Genomic DNA, 18,304 nt, shown 5'->3' with positions numbered 1-18,304 from the left:
GCCTGCGGACCGGCTGATTACCCTAGTTAGGCCTGCGGTCAGGCTGATTACCCTAGTTAGGCCTGCGGTCAGGCTGATTACCCTAGTTAGGCCTGCGGTCAGGCTGATTACCCTAGTTAGGCCTGCGGACCGGCTGATTACCCTAGTTAGGCCTGCGGTCAGGCTGATTACCCTAGTTAGGCCTGCGGTCAGGCTGATTACCCTAGTTAGGCCTGCGGTCAGGCTGATTACCCTAGTTAGGCCTGCGGTCAGGCTGATTACCCTAGTTAGGCCTGCGGTCAGGCTGATTACCCTAGTTAGGCCTGCGGTCAGGCTGATTACCCTAGTTAGGCCTGCGGTCAGGCTGATTACCCTAGTTCGGCCTGCGGTCTCTGTCTATTAGATGTTTGTCTCAGACAGCATCCCAAATAGCACCCTATTACCTTTACAGTGCAATACTTTTGACCAGGGCACATAGGGTTAAAATTAGTGCACAATATAGGGAATAGGGTGCTATTTGAGTCGTAAACTCAGACTGGGCTTCCTCCATTCAGTCCTATGGATGTGTTTATAAAGCATAGCGGAGGCTTTTACGGGGGCCAGGGAAAGGTTATCAAAATAAAGACTGTAAACATGTTGATGTTGGGGTGCTGTAGTAGACATCATTACTGTACTTATATGTATTCAATTCACTTGATTGTGTCAATAAAGCTACAGATGAGGCACTGTACTCTGAACGTATGGACACATAGATATTAGACATATTTGTTTTCTGTAAGACTTGACTGTTTCTGTGGTGCCGACAAGGATCAGAATCAAGTCAGTTTTTTGCCCCGTCTCAATCATTATTGGATCTATTTTTCTAACTTTGAGATATACAACTGATGAGGTTAAATGACACTTTTAAATGCACATCTTGTTTAATTGCACCTTTACAAACCTCCACATAAACCGTCCATACATACAGTATCAACCAGACAGACCTAAGGAGACACAGATAAAAACAGGATGGGATGGATGGAGTATACGCACAGAACTCCCCACCTATGTATATAGCTTTATATCAGGAATTCATATTTTCCTGCAATTACTCTCTTAGTAATGATCCCAAACTTTCAAGTAGTTCTATCATTGCACAGGCACTAGGTTTATCTACTGCAGTGGGGGCTGGTGGGAGGAGCTATAGGAGGATGGGCTAATTGTAATGGCTGAAAATGGAATAGATGGAGTCAGAAATGTGGGTTCTATATGTTTAATGTTTTTGATATTGTTCCATTTATTCCATTCCAGCCATTACAATGAGCCCGTCCTCCTATAGCTCCTCCCACCAGCCTCCAATGATCTATATATTGACTTTCAGTAGCAACTGAAATGTTTTCTCCAGCAAAGCAGATCTGCCATTGGAAAGTTAAGAAATGTACATCCTGAATATCTGTAGACCACATTTCCATCTGGACATTAGACATTCATCACACTCTAAAGGAACAATCATCATACAAAACCTTGGTGTCACGTTTAGCTTCTTAGTACCATAATAGAGGACTACTTTTAAATCTTAACTTCATCCTCAAATCATAATAATCTACAAGCAGAAGAAAAATAAGAAAAAAAAGTACAAAGGAATAATCTGAATAATTGTTGTAATATAAACATTTGAACATAGATTTTGATTTGATTTAGTCTCACCAATGATTAACGGGTCTGTGAATTGTGATACAGCTCTGGACTGGTGCAGTTCTTGAAAAGTCAAAAGAGCCTAAATTGGACTCAGCCTACTGTACCCTGGTTAGGTTTTGACACAGTTCAAACAGAATCCACAAGCGATTCAGATTCCTTTCCACTAACATTGAACAAAAAGCTAAAATTCATTGACAAAGGACATTGCTGTTTGTAGATGCACTAGTGCTACCCTCTACCTGACAAACTTTGAACTGTGACCACTTTGTGGCAGGGGTAACTAATAAATACTCTCGGAACAGGTTGCATTTGAAAGATGAAAAGCAGAAGACACAATTTGCAGTAAACCGGCACTCCAATCAAATATATTTATAAAAAAACACATCGACAACAACGTAAAACAACAGAAGTAATTAAACAATTAGCAATAAAACATTTTTCTTAATTAAGACAGAGTCGATCTCCTCCAATAGGCATGTTGTTTACAGGCCTTTGACAGGTCCCAACAATGCATATCAACACACATGATTCAGGTGACAACAGAAGGAATAATATCTGTCTTGGAATTCACTGAATTCAAAATCTCTTCTGAACAAGACAAACATCTCTCAAGACTTTCATGGTCTGTAGCGCTGTGGTGGGCAATAAGGGGCCTATGGCGATAGCGTCCACATTTGTTCAATCCAGTCCAGTTAAGTCCGATCCACCCTAGTTCAGTGCGATCCAGTCCAATCCAGTCTAGTCTATACTAGAACGGTTCAGGCCTCGCAGCTACCTCCCCCTGGGTGATGTGTGCCCCCACTCCCGCTCCCCTGCCAGGTCATCCTCCACCACATTACTATAGCCCTCCTTCTCGATGCAGTCTGCCAGGATGTTGAGTGTGTGGTGTAGTCGTCTGTCCATAGCCTTCAGGTGTGGCTGGATGAGAATGGGTGTCAGTTTGTCCCTCAGCAGAGACTCAGACATCAGACCACTCAGCTGGTACTCCTCCTTCGCCAGCAGCTGAAGACGCAGGTGTGTAGACTTCTTCACTCTGGAAGGACAGGAGGGAATGGAGGAAGTTCATTAATGCTGTTTGATTACAACTTCATATAAAGTCATCATATAAAGTGAAGTGCATTGCAGTTCACCAGTCCCATTTCAAGTCAATTCTGAGAGTTCAGGAAAGCCTACAACAAACAAAGAAAAGTAGGAGCGGTGCTCGACAACTATGACAAAAATCCAACAAAAGGACTTAGCAAGAAAATCTTCCAAAATTAGTAATTTGAGGCAGAAAGGATTTGGAGAACTCAACAAAAAAAGCAGAGATTAATTTCTAAAAAGTTTTAATAGGAGACAGAATGCAATCGGATCATCATCTAATTAACATTCACCTAACTCTTATAGAATTTCCACGTGGACATTGGAAATTTAATCAAAGTTTACTGGAGGACAATTTATTTTTTAAACTATAACCTAATAATTCATAATTGAATTTTTCCAGTAAAATATAGGTTCAGCAAATCACCTTATTGTTTGGGATGCCTTTAAAATGTACCTTCAGAGGTCATTCAATTCAATATTCATCAATAATAAAAAAGCAGTTTCTGGCTAAAGAGACAAGACTAACAAGGGAAATACATGAACGAATAGTACAGGTAGATGGCAAAGAAATGATACTACAGTACAGAGATACAAAATATGTTAGAGGAAAAATTAAAAGAACTGGAGGAACTTATTCAAGAATGATCTAATATAATCTATTACAAAAATAAAGCAAACTGGATGGAATATTGAGAAAAATGCACCAAATTATTCCTGAATCTCCAACACAGGAACACTAACAAAAGGAATTTGCAGAAACTCGTTCCTGAAGACGGAGTCATCTATGACTCCAAATTATATTTTAAAAGAGGAAGCTAAATATTTTAAGCGGATGTTCTCTTTTCCGTTTCATCCTCACCCACTTAATCACGATTACTGTAAGGAATTCTATCCAAATAATACAAAAAATAGAACAGAAAGACCAAATTACAGAGAATAACTTTTTGAAGCTATTAAATCCTTTCAGTCTGGAAAAACCCCAGGGCTTGATGACATACTGGTAGAGGTATATCAAGCCTTTTTAGATATACTCAAAGCTCTGTTGTTTGCTTGTTTTAACTACTCCTATAGAAATGGTAGTCTGTCAGGTACTCAACAGGAAGGTCTGATTTCACTATTATTAAAACAAGACCCAGATGGCAAATATAAAGATCCAATCTATCTTAAAAACTGAAAGCCTCATTCACTTCAATGTTGTGATGCAGAAAATACTAGTGAAATGCATAGCACTCAGAATTAAAAAGGTTTTACCAGGTATTGTTCATCCTGATCAGACAGGTTTTTTACATGGACGATACATTGAAGATAATATTCGACAACTACTAGAAATAATAGAACATCATGAAACATCTAAGAAGCCAGGCCTGGTAATTGTACCGGATTTTGAAAATGCCTTTGATAAAGTAAGACTGGATTTCATTTATAAATTCCTGTTTTTTTTCAATTTTGGTGATTTTCTCTAAAAGTAATGTATAGCAAGCCCAGGTATAAATTGTAAATAGCAGCTACTTCTCAGAGAGTTTTGAATTGTCAAGAGGAGTTAAACAAGGGTGTATTTAGTCAGCCACCAATTGTGCAAGTTCTCCCACTTAAAAAGATGAGAGAGGCCTGTAATTTTCATCATAGGTACACTTCAACTATGACAGACAAAAATCAGAAAAAAATATCCAGAAAATCACATTGTAGGATTTTTAATGAATTTATTTGCAAATTATGGTGGAAAATAAGTATTTGGTCAATAACAAAAGTTTATCTCAATACTTTGTTTTATACCCTTTGTTGGCAATGACAGAGGTCAAACGTTTTCTGTAAGTCTTCACAAGGTTTTCACACACTGTTGCTGGTATTTTGGCACATTCCTCAATGCAATAACATTGATCTCAAATTGCACCGTTGGGAGATCTGGAGAAACCGGGTCTGTCAATTACTAATATACTAATACACTTAGTAAAAGTATTTATCTTTCACTCACAATCTGTGGATTCTATTCGATTAGATAGATTGAAATTGTATGTTAAACGTCACATCACAGTTGAAAGATATATGGTGCATCAAAATCCGAAGAGGGTGGCCAGCAGAGATAGGTGGGATGGGCTGAGGGAAGCTGAGGGTTGGGATGTGGAATTGGAGACAAGTGGGAGTGGAGTTGCAGGGCGGGGGATAGAATGCTTCTACATCTGTATTGCTTGCTGTTTGGGGATTTAGTCTGTGTTTTTGTACAGCACTTTGTGACATCGGCTGATGTAAAAAGGGCGTTATAAATAATGTGATTGATTTGACTGAATGGTGGTCAAAGATAAAAGTTTTAAAAAATACGTTAAAATAAAATATAACAAAAAGTAAGTTTGAATGGACACTGAGGGGCAGTGTTGTTACAGCTAATGCCGGTTTTCCTGAGGCTGATGCAGTGCAGGTGTTTGCAATATATATGCAATATACGCACACTCATTCAAATGCACACACGTGCACACACACACACGTGCACACACACACACACACACACACGTGCACACACACGTGCACACACACACACACACACACACACACACACACACACACACACACACACACACACACACACACACACACACACACACACACACACACACACACACACACATAAATAGTGTCATACATGCACTCAAACATATTCTGTTGGCCTTGCTGTTAAGATTTTTCTTGTCCTTGATGTCTCTTGTTTTTTTCATTGTTGTTTCTGTTTTCCTTTGTCTTTCTATTTTTTTCCTCTTTTGTTCATTTGGTTGGTTGTTGGTTCATTGGGGGGGTCTTGGGGGTGGGGAATGGAATTATTGTATTTATTTTTTCTCGGGGGGGACTGTGGGGGGGTAGCTCTTGGGGAACTGTAGGGGGGGATCTTGGAGGGCTGGTAGGAGATCTGTCGACATGCCCTTGAGCAGGTCGTTGACCCTGGTTGCTTCTGTATGTCGCTCTGCATGGGAGGCTGTTAGATGACTAATGTGATCTAGCTATTGAGCGGCGTGTTTTAAATATTCAATAAAAAACAAATGTAAATAATGTATTATTTTGAAAGAATATCTGTCAAAGCATACAGGAAATCTGTTCAAAATGCGGACACAGTGGACTGATAAGACCATGTGTAGACGCATTTCTGAAAATGTGGGCACAATTAGAACGTGGACACGATCAGGACAAAGGACGCATGTTAGCGCCTGTCACGGTCGTTGTATGGAGGAGACCAAGGGGCAGCTTGATATGAATACATTCTTCTTTATTAAAACGAAGAACACTAAACAAACTAACCAAATAACAAAACGACCGTGAAGCTATATAACACAAGTGCTGACAAGCAACTACACATAGACAATAACCCACAAAACCAAAATGGAAACCTAAATAGGATCCCCAAACACAGACAATGATAAACAGCTGCCACTGATTGGGAACCAATTCAGGCCACCAAAGACCTACATTACCTAGACATACAAAACCCCCATAGATATACAAAAACCCTAGACAGGACAAAAACACACATACCCACCCTTGTCACACCCTGACCTGACCAAAATAATTCAGAAACCAAAGATAACTAAGGTCAGGGCGTGACAGTGCCAGAAGTTTATTTATAAACTGGGTGGTTCCAGCCCTGAATGCTGATTGTCTGAAAGCCTTGGTATATTAGACTGTAGGTGGCAATCAACACCCTTGCCCACACACTACAATCCTCCACCTCTCCTCCTGTTGCTGCCCATGAACTGTCTGATACAGTTTCCCCTCATGAGACCATCCTCATCCAGGTTGAACCCCCAGTATCCCCCACCACCCAGGAGACCAGCTACACCCAAACCCAAATCAAAGAAGACGGGGAGAAAGTCCTGTAGTCCCTCCATTTTAGGGGACCAAAAGTATAGCGACAAATTCACTTATCTGTGTATTAAAATAGTCAGAAGTTAAGTATTTTTGTCTTTTATGTTTGAAATTATTCATTTTACTATGTTATTAAAAATCAACGTTTAATTAAATTATATATATTTTTTTATTAAAATAAAAAATACCTTATTTCTCATTGTTCAGGATGAATACAGGTGTCTGACGTTTCAGTTTAATTGGTAAGCCCTTGATGTCTGCATGCCCAATGATACATCAAACATGCCAGTTGATGGAAAATATGAAAAAGTCACTAACCTGCAACATTGGCTTAAAGGCACCAGAATAGACACCTCGTCATGAGAATGCTTTCCAAACCCTCTCCCATTGTCGAGATGGATGATGAAGCTCTCGTTGCCAAACTTCTCAAATGTTTCGTAGTGATGACGATCCATGTTGCCTAAGGAGAGATGTCATTTTAGAAAGGGAGCCATGTTGTAGTTGTAGGGGAGAGTGCGGTAAGTTCAGCCAAAGGGGTAAGTTGAGCCACCCTTGTTTCTAGAAAACCATACACAAAATTAATAATCTGACCACATAATTATGAAGAGGTCATCATTTCATGGAGTCTGTGAACCAAGAAACCACATGGAAAAAGTGGTAAGCAAGTTAGGTCCAAAAACAGATTTTCACCAAGTCAAATGAATGTATTGTGTTAGAGGGTTCATGATGCCAAAGTAGATAATTGTAAGGTTGTTCTATATATCATTATGCATCCCTATAAGATTCAATATGAGTTCCCAAACCTAGGATGAAAGTGTATCCTTGTCGCTGTGTGGGCTAATATAGTGCATTGCGATTGGAAACCCTAATTGATCTACGTGGACAAGTTCAAGCCTTGTTTAGATGTTATCTGTCGGAAAGATATCAGTTTGTTTTTGTGGATGGTTTGTCCTCTGACAAATAAATAGTAAGTTTCGGGGTTTCTCAAGGTTCCGTTCTATGACCACTATTGTTTTTACTATATATATGCTACCTCTTGGTGATGTCATTCAGAAACACAATGTCAACTTTCACAGTTGTGAAGACGACACGCAGTTGTACATTTCGATGAAACATGGTGAAGCCCCAAAATTGTCTACCCTGGAAGCCTGTCTTTTCAGACATAAGGAAGTGGAAAGCAAATGTTTGCCTTTTAAACTTGGACACAACAGAGAAGCTAGTTCTAGGTCCAAAGAAACAAAGAGATCTGCTGTCGGATCTGACAATGAATGTCAATGGGTGTACAAACGTCTCAAATAAAACTGTGAAGGACATCTGCCTTTTCTCTGGACCCTGATCTCTCTTTTCAAGAATATATCAAAAATATTTCAAGAGCAGCTTTTTTCCATTTTCGTAACATTGCAAAAATCTGAAACTTTTTGTCCAAAACTGATGCAGAAAAACTAATCCACGCTTTTCTCACTTCAAGATTAGACTACTGCAATGCAGTCTCTGGCTACCCAGATAAGACACCAAATAGTGTCTAGACTAGAATAAAAATATTTTGGTCATATTACTCCAGTGCAAGCCTCTCAGCACTGGCTTCCTGTCAAGGCTAGGGCTAACTTCAAGTTTTACTGCTAACCTACAAAGCATTACATGGACTCCTACCTAACTCTCTGATATGGTCCTACTGTACATACATTATCAGTCAAAAGTTTGGACACACCTACTTATTTTTACTATTTCTACATTGCAGAATAATGAAATAACACATATGAAATCATGTAGTAACCAAAAAAGTGTTAAACAATTCAAAATCTATTTTATATTAGAGATTCTTCAAAGTAGCCACCCTTTGCTTGATGTCAGCTTTGCACACTATTAACCTTCTCCCAACCAGCTTCATGAGGTTGTCACCTGGAATGCATTTCAATGAACAGGTGTGCCTTGTTAAAAGTTATTTCCTTCTTAATGTGTTTGAGACAATTAGTTGTGTTGTGACAAGGTAGGGGTGGATTACAGAAGATAGCCCTATTTGGTAAAAGACCAAGTCCATATTATGTCAAGAATAATGTTGTTGCTGTAATGTTGATGTCTTCACTATTATTATACAATGTAGAAAACAGAAACAAATAAAGAAACCCTTGAATAAGTAGGTGTGTCCAAACTTGTGACTGGTACTGTACCTACACGTATGCTATGGTTCGTAGAATTTCTAAGCAAACAGCTGAAGGCAGGGCTTTCTCCTATGGAGCTACATTTTATGGAACGGTCTGCTGATCGATGTGGTCTCGAGCTTTAAGTCTTTACTGAATACCCATATCTTCAGTAGGTCCTATGATTGAGTGTAAACTGGTCCAGGGGTGCGAAGGTGAACGGGCACTGGAGTGACTAACCACCCTTGCTGTTATACCCTGCCTGGTTGGCCCTGTCCGGGGGTAACTGTGGACGTGCCACAGTGTCGTTCCCCCCCCCCCCCCCACCTTAGTCTCCAGTATCTATGCTGCAATTGTCTATGTGCCTTTCTAGGGAGTTTTTCCTAGACACCATGCTCTACATCTGCATTGCTTGCTGTTTGGGGTTTAGGCTGGGTTTCTGTATAAGCACTTCAATCAATCAATCAAATGTATTTTATAAAGCCCTTTTTACATCAGTAATTGTCACAAAGTGCTTATAAAGAATCCCAGTCTAAAACCCCAAAGAGCAAGCAATACAGATGTAGAAGCACAGTGGCTAGAAAAAAAAGAAAGGAACCAAATGAAGAAATCTAGAGAAGAACCAGGGTCTGAAGGGTGGTCTCTTCTGGCTGTGGAGATTGGAGATTATAAGAGTTCCACTTTGTGACAACTTCTGATGTAAAAAGTGCTTTATAAATAATTTTAAATGATTGATTGATGGCAAGTTGAGCAAACTGAAGTGTTTTCTTTCCAGGCGTAATACAAGACATTATCACTGGGATATGAGGTAACAACAGGGCCTGGTTTATGTCAAAAGTGTTATAAAAAGTACAATGTGTTAGGTGTTAAAATATACTTAAAATGATTAAAAGACAAAAAAGCGATGGTGATTGTGTTGAACTGTGTCTGAGAAATAAAGATAGACATGGTTTTAAAAATGTAGTGGTACTATTTCAATCAGTATAGAAATGTATACCTGGCTTAACTTACCCTGTCCCGCGGCTCAACTTACCCCATACCCGGGGTAATTTGTGCCAAGAGACCACAATTCATGGACAAGTTTTCAAAACTGTGATGTTTACATGAATTCTGATTATTCCCAGGGATACACAACATCTTGAAATATATGTAGATATCTTTGTTAGAAAGAATCCTATACTGAACAAAATGTTTAACGCAACATGTGAAGTGTTGGTCTCATGTTGGTTGAGTTAAAATATAAGATAACCAGAAATGTTCCATATACACAAAAAGCTTATTTCTCAAAAATGCACAAATTTGTTTACATGCATGTTAGTGAGCATTTCTCTTTTGTCAAGATAATCCATCCACCTGACAGGTGTGGTATATCAAGAAGCTGATTAAACAGCACGATCATTACACAGGTGCACCTTGTGCTGGGGACAATAAAAGGCCTCTTTAAAATGTGCAGTTTTGTCACACAACACAATGTCTCATGTTTTGAGGGAGCGTGCAATTGGCACCCTGATTGCAGAAATGTCCCCCAGAGCTGTTGCCGGAGAATTGAATGTTGATTTCTCTACCATAAGCCACCTCCAATGTTGTTTTAGAGAATTTGGCAGTAATTTTAACTAGCCTCACAACCGCAGACCACTTATAACCACGCCAGCCCAGGACCTCCACATCTGGCTTCTTCACCTGCAAGATCGTCTGAGACCAGCCACCCGGACAGCTGATGAAATTGAGGAATATTTCTGCTTGTAATAAAGCCCTTTTGTGGGGAAAAACTCATTCCTATTGGCTGGGTCTTGCTCCCCTGTGGGTGAAATAAATTCATTAGGCTCTAATCTATGGATTTTACATGACTGTGCAGAGGCGCAGCCATGAGTGGGCCTGGCTCCCAAGTGGGTGGCCCTATGCCCTCCGAGGCCCACCCATGGCTGCACCTTCGCACAGTCATGTGAAATCCATTGATTAGGGCCTAATGAATTTATTTAAACTGACTGATTTCCTTATATGAACTGTAACTTAGTACAATCTTTTAAATTGTTGAATGTTGCATTTGTATTTTTGTTCAGTATACAGTTGAAGTCGGAAGTTTACATACACTTAGGTTGGAGTCATTAAAACTAGTTTTTCAACCACTCCACAAATTTCTTGTTAACAAACCATAATTTTAGCAAGGAGGTTAGAACATCTACTTTGTGCATTCTAATTTTTCCAACAATTGTTTACAGATGATTTCACTTATAATTCACTGTATCACAATTCCAGTGGGTCAGTTTGCATACACTAAGTTGACTGTGCCTTTAAACAGCTTGGAAAATTCCAGAAAATTATGTCATGGCTTTAGAAGCTTCTGATAGGCTAATTGGCATCATTTGAGTCAATTGGAGGTGTACCTGTGGATGTATTTCAAGGCCTACCTTCAAACTCTCTTTCCTTGATATCATGGGAAAATATAAAGAAAACATCCAAGAACTCAGAAAAAAAACCTGTAGACCTCCACGAGTCTGGTTCATCCTTGGGAGCAATTTCCAAACACCTGAAGGTACCACGTTCATCTGTACAAACAATAGTACGCAAGTATAAACACCATGGGACCACACAGCCGTCATACCACTCAGGAAGGAGACGCGTTCTGTCTCCTAGAGATGAAAGTACTTTGGTGCGAGAAGTGAAAATGAATCCCAGAACAACAGCCAAGGACCTTGTGAATATGTTGGAGTAAACAGGTACAAAAGTATCTATATGTCACGTTCGTCATAAGGAGTAGACCAAGATGCAGCTTGGTATGTTTCCATCCTTTATTTTGGAAATGAAAACTTCAAACAACAAACGAAACGTGAAGCTAATAATAATGCTCACTGGCAACTATATCTAGTCAAGATCCCACAAAGCACAATGGGAAAATGGCTACCTAAATATGATCCCCAATCAGAGACAATGATAAACAGCTGCCTCTGATTGGGAGCCATATCAGGCCACCATAGAAATACAATTCCCCTAGATAACCCACCCTGCGGACCTTGGACCGTCTCAGGAGGTTCTGCACAGTGAAACGTCGCCGGAAGCTCTGGACCGGGAACTGTCGCCGGAAGCTCTGGACTGGGAACTGTCGCCGGAAGCTCTGGACTGGAAACTGTCGCCGGAAGCTCTGGACCGGGAACTGTCGCCGGAAGCTCTGGACTGGGAACTGTCGCCGGAAGCTCTGGACTGGGAACTGTCGCCGGAAGCTCTGGACCGGGAACTGTCGCCGGAAGCTCTGGACTGGGAACTGTCGCCGGAAGCTCTGGACTGGGAACTGTCGCCGGAAGCTCTGGAATGGGAACTGTGGAGGCGCACTGGAGGCCTGATGCGTGGGACCGGTACAGGTGGCACCGGGCTGATGACACGCACCTCAGGGCGAGTGCGGGGAGGAGGCACAGGACATACTGAACTGTGGAGGTGCACTTGAGGCCTGATTCGTGGGACCAGTGCAGGTGGCACCAGGCTGATGACACGCACCTCAGGGTGAGTGCGGGAGGAGGCACAGGACGTACTTGACTGTGGAGGCGCACTGGAGGCCTGATGCGTGGGACCGGTACAGGTGGCACCAGGCTGATGACACGCACCTCAGGGCAAGTGCGGGGAGGAAGCACAGGATGTACTAAACTGTGAAGGTGCACTGGAGACACAGTACGTATGGCCGGCGCAGGATATACTGGGCCGTGAAGGCTCACTGGAGCGTAGAGCTGGCACAACGCGTCCTGGCTGGATGCTCACTTTAGCCCAGCAAGTGCGGGGTGCTGGCACAGGACGCACTGGGCTGTGAAGGCACACTGGCGACACAGTGTGTAGAGCCGGCGCAGGATATCCTGGACCGAGGAGGCGTACTGGAGATCAGGAGCGCTGAGCCGGCACAACCCGTCCTGGCTGGATGCTCACTTTTGCACGGCAAATGCGAGGAGCTGGCACAGAACGCACCGGGCTGTGGATGCCCACTGGAGACACATTGCGTATCTCCGCAAAACATGGTGCCTGACTGGTCCCACGCTCCTCACGGCGACTGTCTTGCTCCAGACACCAAAACATCCACTCTACCTCATCACTCCCTCTCAATTAACTCACAATACTCCTCGCTCAGTCTATCCCAATATTCCTCTTCGCTCTCAGATTCGCCCCTCGGCTTTGCCGACCAACCCCTCGGCTTTGCCGACCAAATTGTTTTGGGGCTGCCTCTCGGGCTTCCGGCTTGGTCTCGAACTTCGGAGTCGCCGTTTATCCTCCTGCGTCTGCTTCCATGGAAGGCTTTCGTCTCCTGCCATTATCTCCTCCCAAGTCCAGAATGTCTTCTCCTCCTGGCCACGCTGCTTGGTCGGTGTGTGGTGGGATCTTCTGTCACGTTCGTCATAAGGAGTAGACCAAGATGCAGTGTGGTATGTTTCCATCCTTTATTTTGGAAATTAAAACTTCAAACAACAGAATGAACAAACGAAACGTGACACTAATCATAATGCTCACTGGAAACTATATCTAGACAAGATCCCACAAAGCACATCGGGAAAATGGCTACCTAAATATGATCCCCAATCAGAGACAACAATAAACAGCTGCCTCTGATTGAGAACCATGTCAGGCCACCATAGAAATACAATTTCCCTAGATAATCCACCCTAAATCACACCCCGACCCCAACCAACATAGAGAATAAACAGCTCTCTATGGTCAGGGCGTGACACTATATCCACAGTAAAACGAGTCGAATATCGACATAACCTGAAAGGCCGCTAGCAAGGAAGAAGCCACTGCTCCAAAACCGCCATAAAAATGCCAGACTATGGTTTACAGTAAGCAGTTACACCGGAGGGCCCCGGTGGCAATACATTAGTAAAACCAAAAGCTTACCTTGACTTGAAGAGTTCCAGTGTTATGTTGGATAGTCATAGCCAGCTAGCTTACATAGCATCCCACTGTTTGAGCAGGGTGTTTGAGTAGGCTAAACTAGCAAGCTGCATTTGCTAACTAAGTGAAACTGAAAGTAAAAAAAAACTAATGTTAATCTCTCTCTTGCTTCTCCTTCATTTTGGAAGAAATTAATTTGTTAAACTGTTCAACTATCGTCTTCATCTATCTTTGAGTCAACTACTCACCACATTTTATGCTCTGTGGTGCTAACTTATGCTTTCAGTACTAGATTCATTCTCTGATCCTTTGCAGTTCTCATAATTACTGTAAGTCTATGGAAGGGGGTGAGAACCTTCTAGGTTGTGTTGAAGTCAATGTACTCAGAGAAGAAGGGAAGATAGCTGTCTTCTGGCTACACCATGGTGCTACCCTAGTGCTGCTGAGGCTACTGTAGACCTTCATTGCAAAATAGTATGTTTTAATCAATTATTTGGTGACGTGGATATGTTTAGTATAGTTTAATCTAAAAAGGGTGACTTTTTAACTTCTTATCGCTGCAGGGGCAGTATTGAGTAGCTTGGATGAAAGGTGCCCAGAGTAAACGGCCTGCTCCTCAGTCCCAGTTGCTAATATATGCATATTATTATTAGTATTGGATAGAAAACACTCTGAAGTTTCTAAAACTGTTTGCATGACGTCTGTGAGTATAACATAACTCATATGGCAGGCAAAAACCTGAGTAGAAATCCAAACAGGAAGTGGGAAATCTGAGGTTGGTCGATTTTCAACCCAGCTCCTATTGAATACACAGTGGGATATTGGTTATGTTGCACTTCCTAAGGCTTCCACTAGATGTCAACCGTCTTTAGAAACTTGAATGAGGATTCTACTGTGATGTGGGGCCGGATGAAAGCTCTTTGAGTCAGTGGTCTGGCAGAGAGCCAGGTCCTGGTCACGCGCATTTCACATGACAGCGACCTGCGTTCCATGGCTTTTCTACAGACAATGAAATTCTCCGGTTGGAACGTTATTGAAGATTTATGACAACAACATCCTAAAGATTGATTCTATACTTAGTTTGAAATGTTTCTAAGACCTGTAATATAACTTTTTGAAGTTTATGTCCGACGTTCGGCTGGACCTGCACGAGCGCTTGGATTTGTGTACTAAACTCCCTAACAAAAGTAGCTACTTGGACATAAATAATGGACATTATCGAACAAAACAAACATTTATTGTGGAACTAGGATTCCTGGGAGTGCATTCTGATGAAGATCATCAAAGGTAAGGGAATATTTATAATGTTATTTCTGATTTCTGTTGACTCCAACATGGCGGATAATTTGTTTTTGTTTTCTGAGCGCCGGTCACAGATTATTGCATGGTTTGCTTTTTCCGTTAAGTTTTTTTGAAATCTGCCACAGCGGTTGCATTAAGGAGAGGTATATCTATATTTCCATGTCTAACAATTGTATTTTCACTGACATTTATAATGAGTATTTCTGTAAAATGATGTGGCTCTCTGCAATATCACCGCATGTTTTTGGATCTAGTGAATGTAACGCGCCAATGTATACTGAGATTTTTTAAACATAAATATGAACCTTATCAAACAAAACATACATGTATTGTGTGGCATGAAGTCCTATGAGTGACATCTGATGAAGATCATCAAAGGTTAGTAATGAATTTTATCTCTATTTGTGCTTTTTGTGACTCCTCTCTTTGGCTGGAAAAATGGCTGTGTTTTTCTGTGAGTTGGTGGTGACCTAACATAATCGTTTGTGGTGCTTTCGCTGTAAAGCCTATTTGAAATCGGACACTGTGGTTGGATTAACAACAAGATGACCTTTAAAACGGTATAAGATTCATGTATGTTTGAGGAATTTTAATTATGAGATTTCTGTTGTTTTGAATTTGGCGCCCTGCACTTTCACTGGCTGTTGTCATATCGATCCCGTTAACAAGATTGCAGCCCTAAGAAGATGGTAGAAAAATGTTTTCACTGAGGATGGTTCTCCCTTTCCTCCTCTGAGGAGCCTCCACTGATGTAAGTCACAGGAGGTTGGTGCACCTTAATTGGGAAGAACAGGCTCGTGGTAATGACTGGTGGAATCAGTGGACTGGTATCAGATACATTAAACACATGGTTTCCAGGTGTTTGATGCCATTCCATTTGCGCCTTTCTGGTCATTATTATGAGCCGACCGCCCCGCAGCAGCCTCCTGTGAAGTATGTATTAAGAGGTGTGGTCTCACCCATGAGGAAGTCAAAGATGGTCATGTCCATGATGTCCAATAGACGGGTGTCGCTGTCGTAGGGAGGTGTCTGTTTAACCTCTTCACAGTAGTCAGGGTCTACCTCCCACCTACACACACACACACACACACACACACACACACACACACACACACACACACACACACACACACACACACACACACACACACACACACACACACACACACACACAGCAGAGTAATGATCATATACAGTATGTACATATACCTATCGAGTGAACAACCTTAAAATAAAAATGTTTAACATCTTAACTCTTCAAATTCTACATGGGTGTATAAGCCTGTATATAAATGCACCACTCTATTTGCTATATTATGTCAACCTTGTTTTGGTGCCTTACTCTGCTTTCTTGCGTTTGTTGTAGGATCGTCTCCAGGGGTTTCTCCAGGTCTTGCGTTTTGCCAGGGCCAGGTCTGGGAGGAAGGCAGCCAGAGAACCCTCGATCTGGTCTGGCTTACCGCACAGAGCATGCTCCGTAGAGCAGTAGTACGAACACTCCCCGTAGAAACAGATGTTGTTGGCTGAGAAATTACATAGTTGACGTGAATGGCTTAGTTGGTGATATTGATTTGTCAATTTGGTGACCAATAGAACCATCTACAGTCCTTTAACACAGTTGATATGTTCATATTATAATGTTTTGTATTTTATTAGGATCCCCATTAGCTAATGCTAAAGCAGCAGCTACTCTTCCTGGGGTCCACACAAAACATACAACATGACATAATACAGAAGATTAATAGACAAGAACAGAACCACATACATTGAAAATAATAATACACTTTCATACATTTATGCCTTAGCAGTCCAAGCATCATGTACTCATTATAACGGCAACACCGCAGCCATTCATTTTACCATATACTGCATCCTTTGCTCTACTGTTACAATTCCTTTGCCTAAGCAGGTCCTGATATCCTAATCTCACAGCACCAGTTGTTCTGTAAATACCTCACAACATCAGGAACCAACTGTGTCCTTGGTTCTTCCGTTTGACGCCAATACTATGCATAATTATCTGATTCATAGACGCTACCCACTGGACACACAACATTGGTTGCACGTAATTTCAATGAAATTACATTGAACCAACGTGGAATAGACATTGAATTGAATCTGTCTGTGCAGAGTGGGTACTGAATACAAGTGCAACACACAAAAATGGAAGTTTCACCAGTGTGTGAAAAGAGCCATATATCATATCGTAAGGAACCTAAGTTTCACCACTGCTTTGTTCCCCTCACATGAATGCAGCAACCTTATTCGCTAAATTCCCCTGACATGAACAAAGCTACACTAAAAGTATGTGGACACCCCTTCAAATTTGTGGATTCGGCTATTTCAGCCACACTCATTGCTGACAGCTGTACAAAATCGAGCTCACAGACATGCAATCTCCAAAGACAAACATTGGCACGAGAATGGAATTACTGAAGAGCTCAGTGGCTTTCAACGTGGCACCTTCATAGGATGCCACCGTTCCAATAAGTTAGTTAGTCAAATTTATGCCCTGCTAGAGCTGCTCTGGTCAACTGTAAGTGCTGCTATTGTGAAGTGGAGACTTCTAGGAGCAACAACAGCTCAGCCACAAAGTGGTAGGACGTGCAAGTTCACAGAATGGACTGCCGAGTGCTGAAGTGGGTAGCGTGTAAAAATAGTCTCATTGGTTGCAACACTCACTACCGAGTTCAAAACTGCCTCTGGAAGCAATGTCAGCACAATAACTGTTCAGCGGGGGATTCATGAAATGTGTTTCCATGGCCGAGCAACTGCACACAAGCCTAAGATCACCATGCGCACCGCCAAGCGTCGGCTGGAGTGGTGTAAAGCTCGCCGCCATTGGACTTTGGAGCAGTGGAAACGTGTTCTATAGATTGATGAATCGCGCATCACCATCTGGCAGTCCAATGGACGCATCTGAGTTAGACGGATGCCAGGAGAACGCTACCTGCCTCAATGCATAGTGCCAACTGTAAAGTTTGGCGTAGGAATAATGGTCTAGGGTAGGCTCCTTAAAGCTACAGCATACAATGACATTCTAGACGATTCTGTGCTTCCAACATTGTTGCAACAGTTTGTGGAAGGCCCTTTACTGTTTCAGCATAACACTGTCCGCGTGCACAAAGCTTGGTCCATACAGAAATGGTTTGTAGAAATTAGTGTGGAAGAACTTGACTGGCCTGCACAGAGCCCTGAACTCAACCCCCCTGATGTGAATAAAGAAAGCTATTTTGCTAAATTCTCCTAACTTCAATAAAGCTACCTTGTTTTCCTAAATTCCTCTGACATGAATAAAGCTACCTTGTTTCGCTAAATTCCCCTAACTTGAATAAAGCTACCTTGTTTTCCCAAATCCCCCTGACATGAATAAAGCTACCTTGTTTTCCTAAATTCCCCTGACATGAATAAAG

At 41.7% G+C, this 18,304-nt stretch overlaps 1 protein-coding gene across 1 annotated transcript in view; it reads right to left on the bottom strand.

The window, feature by feature from the left end:
* Nucleotides 1-880: 880 nt before the first annotated feature.
* The window catches only part of LOC135511966 (extracellular serine/threonine protein kinase FAM20C-like), a 106,349-nt gene continuing 88,925 nt past the window's right edge, over nt 881-18,304 (bottom strand). Inside the window, exons 6-9 of the mRNA XM_064933507.1 lie at nt 16,234-16,414; nt 15,851-15,960; nt 6,904-7,045; nt 881-2,689 (exon numbers count right to left, since the gene is read on the bottom strand). Of these exons, the coding sequence (XP_064789579.1) occupies nt 2,428-2,689; nt 6,904-7,045; nt 15,851-15,960; nt 16,234-16,414 (695 nt within the window). The 3' untranslated portion in view covers nt 881-2,427. The remainder of the gene's footprint in view (nt 2,690-6,903; nt 7,046-15,850; nt 15,961-16,233; nt 16,415-18,304) is intronic.

The sequence above is a fragment of the Oncorhynchus masou genome, chromosome 24 (genome assembly GCF_036934945.1).
Source record: "Oncorhynchus masou masou isolate Uvic2021 chromosome 24, UVic_Omas_1.1, whole genome shotgun sequence".
Lineage (NCBI taxonomy): Eukaryota > Metazoa > Chordata > Actinopteri > Salmoniformes > Salmonidae > Oncorhynchus > Oncorhynchus masou.
The sequence above is the reverse complement of the archived record's forward strand: the minus strand, read 5'-3'. Positions and strand labels throughout refer to the sequence as shown.